The sequence below is a fragment of the Xenopus laevis genome, chromosome 6L, assembly GCF_017654675.1.
Source record: "Xenopus laevis strain J_2021 chromosome 6L, Xenopus_laevis_v10.1, whole genome shotgun sequence".
Classification (NCBI taxonomy): domain Eukaryota; kingdom Metazoa; phylum Chordata; class Amphibia; order Anura; family Pipidae; genus Xenopus; species Xenopus laevis.
The window spans coordinates 31,601,954-31,615,954 of record NC_054381.1 but is presented as its reverse complement, the minus strand read 5'-3'; the positions used below and the strand labels follow the sequence as shown (position 1 = coordinate 31,615,954).

The 14,001-nt window shown below is 38.3% G+C and overlaps 1 protein-coding gene across 2 annotated transcripts in view; it reads right to left on the bottom strand.

The window, feature by feature from the left end:
* The window catches only part of ankib1.L (ankyrin repeat and IBR domain containing 1 L homeolog), a 95,862-nt gene that overhangs the window by 56,073 nt on the left and 25,788 nt on the right, over positions 1 to 14,001 (bottom strand). For both annotated transcript variants that reach the window (XM_041565891.1, XM_041565892.1), the window contains exon 2: positions 4,839 to 5,117. In XM_041565891.1, the coding sequence (XP_041421825.1) occupies positions 4,839 to 5,026 (188 nt within the window). In that variant the 5' untranslated portion in view covers positions 5,027 to 5,117. The remainder of the gene's footprint in view (positions 1 to 4,838; positions 5,118 to 14,001) is intronic.

The window sequence follows — 14,001 nt, the reverse complement described above, 5'->3', positions numbered from 1 at the left end:
ATTTTGTCTTTTCAGTGCTTTCTTTCTTCTAGCAAGATCACCAACTTTTGTAGGACTGTTTAAAGGGGTGGTTCACCTTTTAAATTCACTTTAAGTTAACCTGCATAGAACTGTTGTTCACTGACCCTGTCTGCCAAAAAAAGTGATATTGCTCTGTAAGGCTACAATTTAACGGTTATATATACTTTTTACTACTCTTCCTTCTATTTAGGACCTCTCCTACTCATCTTCCAGTCTCTCATTTAAATCACTGCCTGGTTTCTAGGGTAACTTTGATCCTGGCAATCAAAAAGGTGCTGAAAACAACCAACTGCAAATTGTTTCACTAAATCAACACCATACTAGAAGTTAATTTAATGGTGAAAAACCCTTTAAGCCTTTAAGGAAAACTTTACACCCAAAATGAATATTTAAGCAACAGTTTATATCATATTAAAGAATCTTACCAAACTAGAATATATAAATATATTAAGTAAATATTGCCCTTTTACATACAGAGATCACCTGACCAGAAATACTACAACTCTAACTGTAACAGGAATAAGCGTGGAAGCAAAAGACAGAACCATGTTTGTTAATTGGCTGATGTGACCTAACATGTTTGGTATGTTTGTGTGCACCGTGAATACTAGGATCCAAGGGGGCGGGTCTTATTTTTTTTTTATAAATAAATGCCAGTTTTTTATTTAGGATTACCCAATTGCACATACTAAAAAAATATATTATTATGAAAATGGTTTAATTACATGAAACAGAGTTTTACATATGAGCTGTTTTATGCAATATGTTTTTATACAGACTTACATTGTTCGGGGGGTATAGTTTTCAGCAGTAAACACTGACCGATATCCCAGCAACTTCAAAGGCGGCACAATCAAAATGTTCTGACATGGCCAATCACTATCCAAATCTTTTGACAATATCAGTCGGCTCGTCTTCCACCATATATGCGCCAAATATTGTACGATAATGTCTGTATGTGTTTGGCCACCTTAATACTGACTCCTTTATGGTCTTAAAGGTGCTGTTTTTAGGTCAGGCACTTTAGGTCAGAAAAAGAGTTTTTTCCCACTCAATTGGCAATTGCAGAGGCTTCATTGGAGGGTTTTTTGCCTTCCTCTGGATCAACTAGCAGTTAGGCATTTAGACAAAAATGTTGAATGGAATGGATGAGTACCTTTTTCCAACCTAGATTACTATACTGCTATGTTGGCAGCTTGTGGACATCTCATCCTGGGACACCACTACTGCCGGCCACACACATACTAACTAAAAGCTGAAGGAATCCTTTAAATAATAGCCATTTTCCCCTCGATCCTGGGTACAGACTCAACAAGCTACTCTCCCCTCTATTTCAGTATAGTTATGAAATCTTTCCGTCTCCACTGTTCCCTGAATTATTTAGCCTCTAAGCTCCTGTATCAGAATTACATCTTTCTGCAGCACCGATTATCTAGATGGAGCTTTATAAATTAATGACAATGATACATTTATGGAGCCTCTTGAAAATCCAGTTTACTTTCAAATGAACTGCACTTTGGTCACATAATGACAGTTTTGAAGAATGATCTAGCTAACAGTCATTATGTGATTGAAACATGTTATTGTACTAAAGTAATTTCCCCTTTCATCTGCAACACTGAATCTGGGAGCACGGCTGTTAAAGGCATACGTCTCAATATAGCAATGTTGAACCGGCATCCAGATTATAAATACTCATACTGCAAGAGTTAAATGAATGCTATGGATCGGAGCACATGGGTTTTACCTGGGTTCTCAGAGAAGCAGAAGCCATTTAATTGAATGAGGAAGCAACTAAATAATCTAAGTAGGAAATAAATACTTGCAATGTAATGCAGAATGAGCTAATGAGCCCTGTGATTGATGCTGGACATTCAAAGGTCTAACGTCATTGCATTATTGCAGAATGGGGGAGGATGAGCAGTGCTAGTCTGGGAAAAGGATATGTGATTCAGGCATGGATGGGTTTTTGGTCGTGAAATATTAAGCCCCCATTCTGATGGATTCTGACTGGGATAACCCATTCATAGACATAAAATGAATAGGGACGCTCAGAGTCCACTATTTTGAGATTCGGCTGAACCCTGAATCCATCGTGAAAGATTCGGCCAAATACTGAGCTGAATTGGAATCCAAATTTGCATATGCGAATTAGGGTCGGGGAGGGCAAAAGAGAAGCTATATAATCCTATAAATTGCATCTAGTTGGCCCAAAGTTGTACAAGTATGGGATCCGTTCAAAATGTATTTATTCTTTGTTCAAAAATAGAAAGATGTTTAATGAACAAACATCTCAAACCTTAGCTTTTCAGGTCTGTCTGACACTTAATCATAGGCTTGAGCCCTTGCTGGGGACCTAACACAACCCTACTCCACCCTATTCATCATGTGCCTTAAACTTCTATTTACTGACTGTGTTAGACTACTACAGGTATAGGATCCCTGGAAACCCGTTATTCAGAAAGCTCTGAATTATGGAAAGGTTGTCTCGCAAATTGATCCAAATTTTTTTTTTAAATTATTTCCTTTTTCTCTGTAATTCTAAAATAGTGCCTTGTACTCCAAACTAAGATAGAATTAAACCACTATTACCGCTGCGGAGCGTTAATCAAAGCATTCTTGGAGTCTAGTATGATATCAATGTATCGGCTTGAGCAGACACATCGCGATGCATGGGATGAGCTCCGCCATTACCACATCGCTGTTTCTTGTAAAATAGAATTAATCCTAATTGATGACAAAACAATCCTACTGGGTTTAATTCATGTTTAAATCTTAATTTGGTAGAATAAAGGTATTACAGAAAGATCCGTTGTCCGGAATACCCCAGGTCCCGAGCATTCTAGAAAACAGGTCCCATACCTGTACTACAAAGCACAAAAATGATTCTAGAATCCATGCAGGTTGCCTGTAGGAATAAGCCAGAAATGTTACATGTCATACATAACCAATCAGAACTAAATTCAATGGTAACATCAATGTATTGTTGGAGGTTTAATCATAAAACTGCTTTTCTGTTTCTGTTAATTATTTTAGTGGTGGCGCTGCACACTACAGGTATGGGACCTGTATGCGCGGGACCTGGGGTTTTCCAGATAACAGATCTTTCTGTAATTTGGATCTTCATACCTTAAGTCTACTAGAAAATCATGTAAACATTAAATAAACCCAATAGGCTGGTTTTGCTTCCAATAAGGAATAATTATATCTTAGTTTGGATCAAGTACAAGCTACTGTTTTATTATTACAGAGAAAAGGGAAATCATTTAAAAAAAAATTGGATTATTTGTATAAAATGAAGTCTATGGAAGATGGTCATTCCATAATTTGTGCTTTCTGGATAATGGGTTTCTGGATAACGGATCTCATACCTACTTGTTTTGAAGATTACACTGCCCCAATTTAGAGGTGGTGTGTGAGTGAGATGAATATAATCAAATACATACCATAAAGAAGTATCTTCACACAGTAATTTGTCATTTATTAAATAACTCAACCATGTGAACAAGGTACACTTTTAAATCTTATTTCTTGATATGTGAAAATTGATTGTCCCAATTCATGTATTTAAAAAGTTATTAAGAAGTCTCAGTTATTATGAAGTTGCAGACTATGTTGTGGTATGTAACTGCTTTTCTGTTGTAGTGTAAAGACACAATTTGGCTCTACAGTGCAAAAGTGCAACTTGTAAACAGAATGGTGAGAATAATGAGTCATGTTTGCACATCAATCTAATTTTATCCCATCATTCAGATGTACATTTTTTGTAGAAGACTTTACAAGTGATGCAGCTTGGCTGGCCAACTATTTAAAGCAGAGAAACCCAATTTGATTTACTGTCAGTATCCAACAAGCTCAGGCAAGTAATTGCTTGTGGAAAAATTATGACTGATACCACAGAAAAAACAGATTTAGGTGCTTTGGGTACAAAAGAAACAGAAATGTTTATTATATAGGTATGGGACCTGTTATCCAGAATGCTCGGGACCTGGGGTTTTCCAGGTTAACAGATCTTTCTGTAATTTGGATCTTCATACTTTAAATCTACTAGAAAATAATAAATATTTAACAAACCCAACAGGCTGGTTTTGCCTCCAATAAGGATTAATTATATCTTAGTTGGGATCAAGTACAAGCCACTGTTTTATTATTACAGAGAAAAAGGAAATCATTATTAAAATTTTGGCTTATTTGACTAAAATGGAGTCTATGGGAGGTTTACAAACTTTCATGCATCACCGTTTGAATTAAACACAAGATAGCAGTGTGGACGTGTTCTATTCTAAAAACCAACAGCACATATTACAAGTAGGGGATCCATTTTCTGGAAACCCGTTATCCAGATAGCTCCGAATCACGGAAAGGACGTCTCCCATAGACTCCAAGAATTTAAATTTTTAAAAACGATTTCCCTTTTCTCTGTAATAATAAAACAGTACATTGCACTTGATCCCAACTAAGATATAATTAATCCGTATTGGGGACAAAACAAGACTATTGGGTTTATTTAATGTTTAGATGTTTTTTTTTAGAAGACAAACTATGAACATCCAAATTACAGAAAGATCCATTATCCGGAAAACCTCAGGTTCCGTGCATTCTGGATTAGCGATGCGCCAAATCCACTATTTTGGATTGGGCCGAATCCTTGAACGATTCGGCCGCATACCGAACTGAATTTGCATATGCAAATTAGAGGTGGGAAGGGGAAAACGTTGGCCCTTCAAAAACTCTGATAACGTGCTCAGCCCATACTGTATTTATGTCCCGCATCTGGTATTCCTGATACATTGCATATAAATTAAGGAAGGGCTCACCTTATGAGGTGACACATGCCAAACCGTGAAGCATAGTGCAATGGGGTGTTATGCTGGTAGGTTTCCCCATAGGATGTGTTTGGGTCCAAAGACTCTTTCAGTTGAGGGTTGTTCTCGTATATTTGGTAGGACAGGTTCTCGTCCCCGTTTATCAACGCCTTGCGGAACTTGGTAGTGGCATTTCCCATGGTGAACCAATAACAGAGCCTCGCTCCTCTCTCTCTCTCTCCGATTTCTGCTTTCAGCTTTCAACCTGGCTCCGCCACTGCATTCTGAACACTGAAAAACACCAACATGTGAGGAAATATTTTACTAGACCCGATAACTAAGCCATCAACAAAAATAACATGGGCTTTCGTAGTTTGTCCCCCCACTTAGATATTAGAACGGACTCCATTAAGGGAAAAAACAATGTCCTGTCATGTGTAAAATCCTCCCTGCTGCAGCAAGAGAGAATTAATGTTATTTCATAGATCAGTAACTTGGAAAAAGTACATGGAAAACTGATCAAAGCCACCTCTGTCAGCCTTACAGTGAAAATGTATAAAGAAATACATCAGAAATTTTATATTCTTTCAGATTAAAATAAGAGAGAGAGAATGGTTTATCAGTTTGGTTGCATAAAATAAGCTTTGTTCCTTCCATAAGGGTGAATAAGCATTGCCCACCAACTAGTGTCTTAGGAAAGAGCGTATTGTATTGTATTGTGAGTGTAAGGCGTAGGTAGATAAAAAAAAAAAATCATGACGATGTCAGCAAATTCCTTTGAAGGTCTGGCAGCTAAATGCTCATTTCTGGCAGAATTTTTCAGAAGAGTTTAAGGAGTTTGAATCTATTGTTTCCGGTAGTAGGAAAGATTGATTTGATACCTCGCTGCCTGGGAGAAACCTCCACTAGTAACTTGGGTTTAATGGAACACCCAAAATAACGATGGTGCAGTTAGGCTCATATATCAAGCAGCGTTTTGACTGAAGTGGCCCACACACATGATGGGCTGTGGCAGAGAAAACACATTTGGGAATACAAAGGTATGCATTCCCAAGTATTCCCAAAAAGCATTTCAAACCAGTTTTTTACCGTTTTTCCAAAATGTACGGTAAATTTAACGTTTAATGTCCCCATGTTTCAATCTGGCAGCTCAGTAATTCAGGCGCATTCTCTAAAATGTTTTGCAACATTTAGTTGATATATTTCTCAGCAAATATTGTATCAATTCTAACAGCCGCCTTTAATGAAACTCAAAGGGGTATATTTATGAAAGAGTGAAGTTAGAGATCACCACAGTCCTCTAAAGTGAAATTCCACCACTCTCCAATCATTTCTATGGGATTTTTAAAAGAGTATTTAAAAATCCCATAGAAATGAATGGAGAGTGGTGGAATTTCACTTTAGAGGACTGTGGTGATCTCTAACTTCCCTCTTTTCGTAAATATACCCCAAAGATTCTGCTCAGCAAGGACAAAGATTAGAAATGTATCAACTAAATGAACCACTTTAAAATAGTTACAGGGTCAGCGACCCCCTCCACTCAGAGCTGCTTTAGAAGGTAAAAATTTACTTTACACTTCAATATTAGGAAAAAGGTCACACATAGAAAACAAATTTGTTGTAAAAAGTCTTTATTTCTGTTGAAAAGCCTTTATTTCTGGTGAACTGAAACCTGTATCTGAAACCAACTGAACCGATAAAAGTGTTGGAAGGTGAACAACTGCTTTAAGATCTAAAAACAGCAGTTTGAAAAATCATATATATGGTATTTTTTTTAAAAGGAGTTTAATTTATATAATATGGGGTTGTTCACCTTTGAGTTAACTTTTAGTATGATGCAGAGAGCGATATTCTTAAGCAATTTTCAATTGGGTTTCATTTTTTATTATTTGTGGTTTTTCCGTAATTTAGCTTTTATGTTGCAGCACTCCGGTTTGCAATTTCAGCAATCTGGTTGCTAGGGTCCAAATTGATTTGATAAGAGACTGGAATATGAATAGGAGAGGGTCTGAATTGAAAGATGAGCCACTAAAAGGTGAACCACCCCTTTAAAAAAGTATAGGAAATAAATAACAAAGTGTAAAGTTGCTTAGAAATGGCCGTTCTATAACATACTAAGGGGCATATTTATCAAGGGTCGAATTTCGAAGTAATGGGAGTTTTTTTGAACTCCCATAACTTCAAAATTCAAATAAAAAAAAAAAGACCAATTGAAATTTATCAAAAAAAATAAATAGAAATTTTGTTTTGGGCGAATAGGTCAATTTTCGATCAAATTCCAATCGTACGAATCAAAGTAATAGCGCATTCGATCAAATTCGATCATAGTTTAAAAAAAAAAAAAAAAAAAAGATTTTTCTAAGTCCACCAATTGACGCCAAGTAGGTTTTAGGAGGTCCCCCATAGGCTAAAACAACAATTCGACAGGTTTTAGATGGGGAATGGTCGAAGTCGAATTTTTAAAGAGACAGAACATGATAAATTTCGATATTCAAATTCCAATCGAATATTCCCTAGTCGAAGTACACAAAAATTAGCTCGGAATTCGAATTTTTTTAATTTGAATTTTCACTTTCACCTTTGATAAATCTGCCCCTAAAAGTTAACTTAAAGGGAAACCTTTAAATCAGGAATGTCCAACCGCAACTTCCAGCATTATAGCCAAAAAAGCAAGAGGGGGTAGGAGCGTGCCATTCAAAAACTGCTGAAAGAGCGCAGGTTGGGCAGACTAGAACATCATTTCTATTCAAGGGACTTTGACCTTTTGAGCAGGGGCCCAGAGTCTATGTTGTTTCTACCATCACTTTAACAGTCCCATCTCTCTGCTTATCTATCATACAATCTTTTTGTCACTCACTGAATACTTGCCCTGTTCCTGGAATCACAAATAAGCTGCGGTTCTGTGCCAGCCCATCTGTCATTCCAAGAATTAGGACAAACTCTCAGCACCGGTCTTGCTCTGAAAAGGACTTTGATCGTTATGTGACTAATCATTAGCTGATCATTAGGCAGCACTAGAGTGGCAGCAAGTCCCAGTACTCAGACAAAGTCTGAAAGCTCATTTACTCTCACACAAAAACACATGATGGACTTACTAATCATCAGCTGGCACTTCTGTATCTGGCAGTAATAAAAAAACAAAAAACACTTTTTTGCAAAGGGAACATTGGTTCATTTATGCCACTGAAAAGAATCTAGGATTCAATAACAGTTAATAAATAATAAAAAAATAAACGTCTTTACATAGCTATAGGGAACCAGATAAAGCCTCAGATATCAGATATCAGTTTGGACTGATGGAAAACCCAGATCGAATTCAAAGCCCATCTTCCCATGTGATCAGACTGTAATATAACAATATAGTGGATCTAAACCTAAAAAGTTAATTGATGTCAACTTAGGGGCAGCTTTATCAAGGGTCGAATAGGAAATCCGGATTTTTTAATTGTTATTTTTGATCAAAACTCACAAATTCAAATTGGGAATAATTCAAAATAGATTCAAATTCGAGCTGTATCAAACCTTTACGCTAAAACCTGCCGAGTTCATGTATAAGTCAATGGGAGATGTCCAGTGACCCTTTGAAGACGTTAATAGCCTTCCTGACATTCGAGTTTATTTTTGGAGAAAAAACTCGATTTGAGATTAGTCAAATTCGTTTTTATTTTTAGGGTCAGTAATATTCGACAGAGTTTTAGATATTCAATTTTTTTTTTAAATAACTTCCCAATCGAATTTAGAGTATATTCTAATTTATTAGAATAAAAATAATTCACGCAAATTCAAAATTCAAAATTTGATAAATGGGCCTCTTAGTGTTTCTCTGCATTAATCTTCTATGTTTAGTGGGTCTGAGATATTTGCAGTTTAGCCCTTTAATACCAGGTCTTTGACTCAAATCAGCAACCCTAGGGTTAATTAAATACAAGGGAGTTCAAAGAAATTCTTAGGGAGTAAGGGTTTCTAACATTATGGGCCTTCGAAGACAGCAGTGAAGCCTGCTTAGCTGTATAAAATAGTCTAAAACTGCTAATATCTCAGAAACCATAAAAAAAATGAAAAGTAAATCGCAAAAGTGCTCAGAGAAGTAATCCATTATTATTACTCAAACATTACACTAGTTACATTTTCCCCTAGATCAGGGATCCCCAAACTTTTGAACCTGTGCAACATTCAGAAGTAAAAGGAGTTGGGGAGCAATACATGCATAACAAATGATCTTGGTTTGCCAAATTAAGGTGGCCCAACGATCGGATCCTAACGAACGGGAACGGGCGGTCTGATCGCGGGACCGCATCAACGCATCCGACGGGATTTTTAGTCCCAGATCTCGGCCAGATCTCGATCGGGGAAGCCAGTCAGGGGCCCCCATACACAGGCCAATAAGCTGCCGACTCGGTCTGTCGGTAGCTTTTATTGGCCTGTGTATGGCCACCTTAAGTGCTATGATTGGCCATTTGGTAGCCCCTATGTGGATTGTCAACCTACATTGAGGCTCTGTTTGGCAGTACATCTGTTTTTTATGCAACCAAAACTTGTCTCAAATAAGCATCTGCTTTGAGGCCACTGGGAGCAACATCCAAGGTGTTGGAGAGCAACATGTTGCTCACGAGCTACTGGTTGGGGATCAATGTCCTAGATGATCTTATCCATATAACAAAAGGCACTTGCCATTCTTCCAGCAAACACAGGGTAATGCCTAAATGACATTTGTCTTGACCCGCAACATGAATGATGGAAAGCTGCTTATCTACAAATCACAATCTCAACCTCCCTAAATCAATCGCAGGAGTTCACATGAAAATAATGGGAAAGCTATAAAATATCTAGCTATATTTTCACTAGGGAAGCAGTATACACAATATAAAGGGACAGTGCGAAGGCTAATTTTGTGCAAGTCTCCAAGCAGTGCAGCCTATTTATTTCCAGGCACATCACAACATACATTTAAATAATAAAGGATTTAGCATGTACTGCGGGCTAAGCATTTGCATACACTCTTTCAATAAGCGGGGGTATGTTATGGGACACAAAAAACCCCTAATGAGAGACGGTTATGCTGCCAGCTTATTAACGCTTCACCCTGCCAGTCTATCAGGCAGATGCTAGTGGCAACAGCAGCCTAACAAGTCACTTCTGGCAAGCTCCCGCAGATCATCACACACACATACAGACAATGCTGCCTCTTGTTGTGAAAAGCGGGGATCCACTAATAAGGATCATGGGCATTACTAAGGCATAGCACAGTAGCAGGTGGTACAGGACCAGTTGTCGTATGCTACTCTAAAATAGTTAGGAAAGAACTGAGACTAAGGGGGTTATTTACCGTATATACTCGAGTATAAGCTGAGTTTTTCAGCCCCCAAAATATGCTGAAAAACGCTACCTCGGCTTATACTCGGGTCAAGCGCAAAAACGGTCGTCTAAGAATAGTCGCCGGCGTCCAAGAATAGTCTCCAAGAATATTCGCCGGCATCCAAAAACGAGACGCCAGCACCTCCAATGGGAGCAGAAACCCTCAATTTTTTGATTGAAACTTACCAGAAGCTGCTGCATTTCTCACCCTAGGCTTATACTCGAGTCAATAAGCTTTCCCAGTTTTTGGAGGTAAATTAGGAACCTCGGCTTATACTCGGGACAGCTTATACTCGAGTATATACAGTACTCAACTTTGAATGCCAAAAACCTGAAAAAATTATTTTTTTTGTATAAAATCGGAATTCTTAGTGGAAAAAAAAACCACAAATTTTTCGGGATTTATTATAACCCGAGGATGGAAAAAGTCAGAATCCCGAAAATCCGGCATATCAGACCTGCCGAGGTTGCATATAAGTCAATGGGAGAAGTCCCAAAGATATCTTGATCCGCGCTGGATTCCGTGCAATAATCCGAAAATGACGTGGTTTTCGGGTAAAAATCAGAAAAAGTTTTTGGGTGGAAAATAAAAAAAATTCATACAATTCGGTTTTTTCCCCACAAACAAAACTTTCCGGAAAGTGTATTGATAAATAAGGAGAAAAAAACCCGCGCAGATTTGGTCGGAGTCGTTTTCAGGTCTCTTTTGCAAGGTTTTGATCTAAAGCTTCCAAACCAAGCAGTATGATAGCTCCCACTGAAACATAAAATAATGTAGAGAATGTTCTATACACTAATGTACAGGTATGGCCTAATACTTCTGTAAATGGTCATGAAAAAAAAAGTGACCCAAAAATGGGATTATAAACCAGATATGTTTTCCATTTAAATAAAGGAGAAACCATCTTAAAATTATGCCCTGTAATTACAGCCTTGGTTTGCCAAATATTAAAACAGGCTAAATCCTTAGATATATTCCTATAAGGTCTGTTTGCATTGTAGGCTTCAATAAAACAAAAGTGCATGGATCTCATACAGACTCACACAAGATAAAATCTTAAGTGTACAGAATGTAAAGGTTATGTGCTTAAAGAATGTTCAAAAACTGCCACAGATTTGGAATAAGAACGTTGCTTTTAATTCTGAGGCTCTAGAAACGTATGTGCCTTCCATTGCCTTCATTTTCTCATGATTAGACTGGAATTCTCGGCATTGACCCTTCCTTTCCACGGAGCTTGGCACGAAGCCACAACCTGCAGTGGAGAACCATAGCACCCACAATCATACCACACATATTGGATGTATGTCCCAAAAAGAGATAAAGGGGACAAAGTTCCATTTATTCACATGTTGCTCTCAAACTGGTTAGAAGAATAAAAATTGCTCCTACTTTTCCCCCTCAGTTTACGATTTTATCATAATACAATCTAGTGGAACACACAAATTGAAGTTGGTCAAACACAGTCAGAATTGTGAGAATAGGAATTATTTTTATTGAAATTTAGCTACATTAATAGACAGTCAGATTTAGTGTCGGACTGGGACACCAGGGGCCCACCAAAAAACCTTAGACCAGGGGCCCACCCAAAAACCTTTAGACCAGGGGCCCACTCTAAATATTATTTTCTTCCTCTCCTCACTCAACCTCTATTCTCCTAGTCTCTTTTCTTTACATACTATATTATTCCACCTATTTAGCCTTTTTGTTCTCATAGAAATAGGGAAATAGGTCAAAAGTTTAGCAGCATGAGGGCCCTCTGACACCTGGGCCCACCGAAAGGTTTCCTGGTGGGCCAGTCCGACACTGGTCATATTGCTCTTATTCAACCAAGGGCCACCATAATTATTTACGGGGCCCCATACTACTACAAATGCCCCCTAATCTGACAAAGCCATCTGATCCCACATTTTCTTGGGTCCCCATCTGCCTCGGCATTGCCCCTGTACCCCCTGATAGCAGCCCTCATTCAACCAATCATCAGCAGGTTATTCAGATTTGGCAAGATCACTAGCTGGAAGTATGAGCCAGTGCAATTCTGAATCACCCAATCACCTAATGCCAAATTGGGACTTTATTCAGTTTAGTTTTCTATTTTACCAGACCAACTTTGATCACTCTAGATTTTGATCAGCCAAATCAATGTTTTTGAAACTACATATATACAGACCATCATTAAGGATTGTAATGAACTGTATAAAAAGATCAGAGAGATTTATACCAAAGAGACGTCAAGCTGCCCCAATATGAATCTGTGTTATTTTGGGCATGCTCCTGTTGTAACCAAACCATGTTCCATGGTTGATGGTCCATCCTAACCACTCAACCCCCCACTCACTCAAAGGAAATAAACACGGGTGACTTATAAGTTATGGAGGAACTCCACACAAATATAACAAGCTTTTTGAAAAGTAAACATAGTTTCAAGCAACGTTAAAATATACATCAATTAAAGAATACTCAGACTTTTCATGATTTTTAATGGTTTGGATCAGTTCCCTAAGCCTAGCCCCCTGCTCTCCTGCTGATCTATCAGACTACTTTGTCGAGCTGGCTGACTACGGTTACTTTGTATCAACAGCCAGCTGTCCTCAGCCTGCATCCTCCAAACCCCACAATTCCCTGCACACATGATTTTAATAACACGAGCCACCAAGTAACATTTCTAATAGCTAGGCTAGTAAAACAGTGACAATGTGATGAGCACAGTGCCAGCAGAAGCCGAGTGGGGTCTAGGATTACAACGGTACATTCTTACGTTTTTGTAGCTCATCACAAGGTAACAGAATGTATTTGGAAAAAGACAAGTGTAACACGTCTGAATAGTGAAACACGGCAACGAGAATTCTCTTTGAAAGAACCTGCATCATTGCTGCAGCCTGGAAATTAAAGCAGGGAATTCACATTTATTTATATCAGATCTTGCAGAGCAGACGCTGATGGGACTGCTTATCATTGCGGCTACCTACTCATTTAAAAATAACAGCTGCTATTTTTGGGTGGGAACTGTCAGAATGGTTATTTAAAGCAGAGCTCTGTTAAGCAATGTACATGCTGTTGTTCCTTTATTAGCTATAGGCTTTAGAACGGGCATGTCTAACAGAGTCGCTGCAGTCACTGGAGAGATGTCTACATTTGGAGTTGTGATCTTTTTGGGTTTTTTTTGGAATCACAATGGTAGCAGGTATCAAGTATTTGGACCTGGGCAGGGACTGATGTGAATGACAAATAATCTCTGTAAAGTGTTGCGGAACATGTTGGCCCTATAAAAAGAATAATAATGACAGCTACTGTAAGCAATATGGTATCGTTTGTTCCAGCCTTATGTTTTGTAGTAGGGAGTGCATTCCCTTTTTTATCGTGAGTGTGGCTCGTTGCATAGAAAGGATTTGATGAAATCTAACCTAAATACTTCTCTGTAGCCAACCAATGGCACAACAGACCTCACTTCTTATCTTCAGTCCCCTATAAGATTGCTGGGTATTTCCATGGGAAAAATTAGTCTGCAATCTTCTCCATCTGGCATCGGTACGGCGCCTGTACTTCGTACATCCATTCCAAGAGATTTAAAGAAGAAGGAAAGATACTGAAGCAGATTATTGCCAATAGATTAGCCACAATAGTGCAAATTAGAACACTATATTTATTCTGTAGTATGCTTTACCATACCCGAGTAAACAGGTCTAGAAGCTCTCTCTGTTTGTTTAGGATAGAAGCTGCCATATTAGTTTGGTGTGACATCACTTCCTGCATGAGTCTCTCCCTGCTCACTCATAGCTCTGGGCTCAGATTACATCAGCGAGGGAGGGGGAGTGGAGCAAA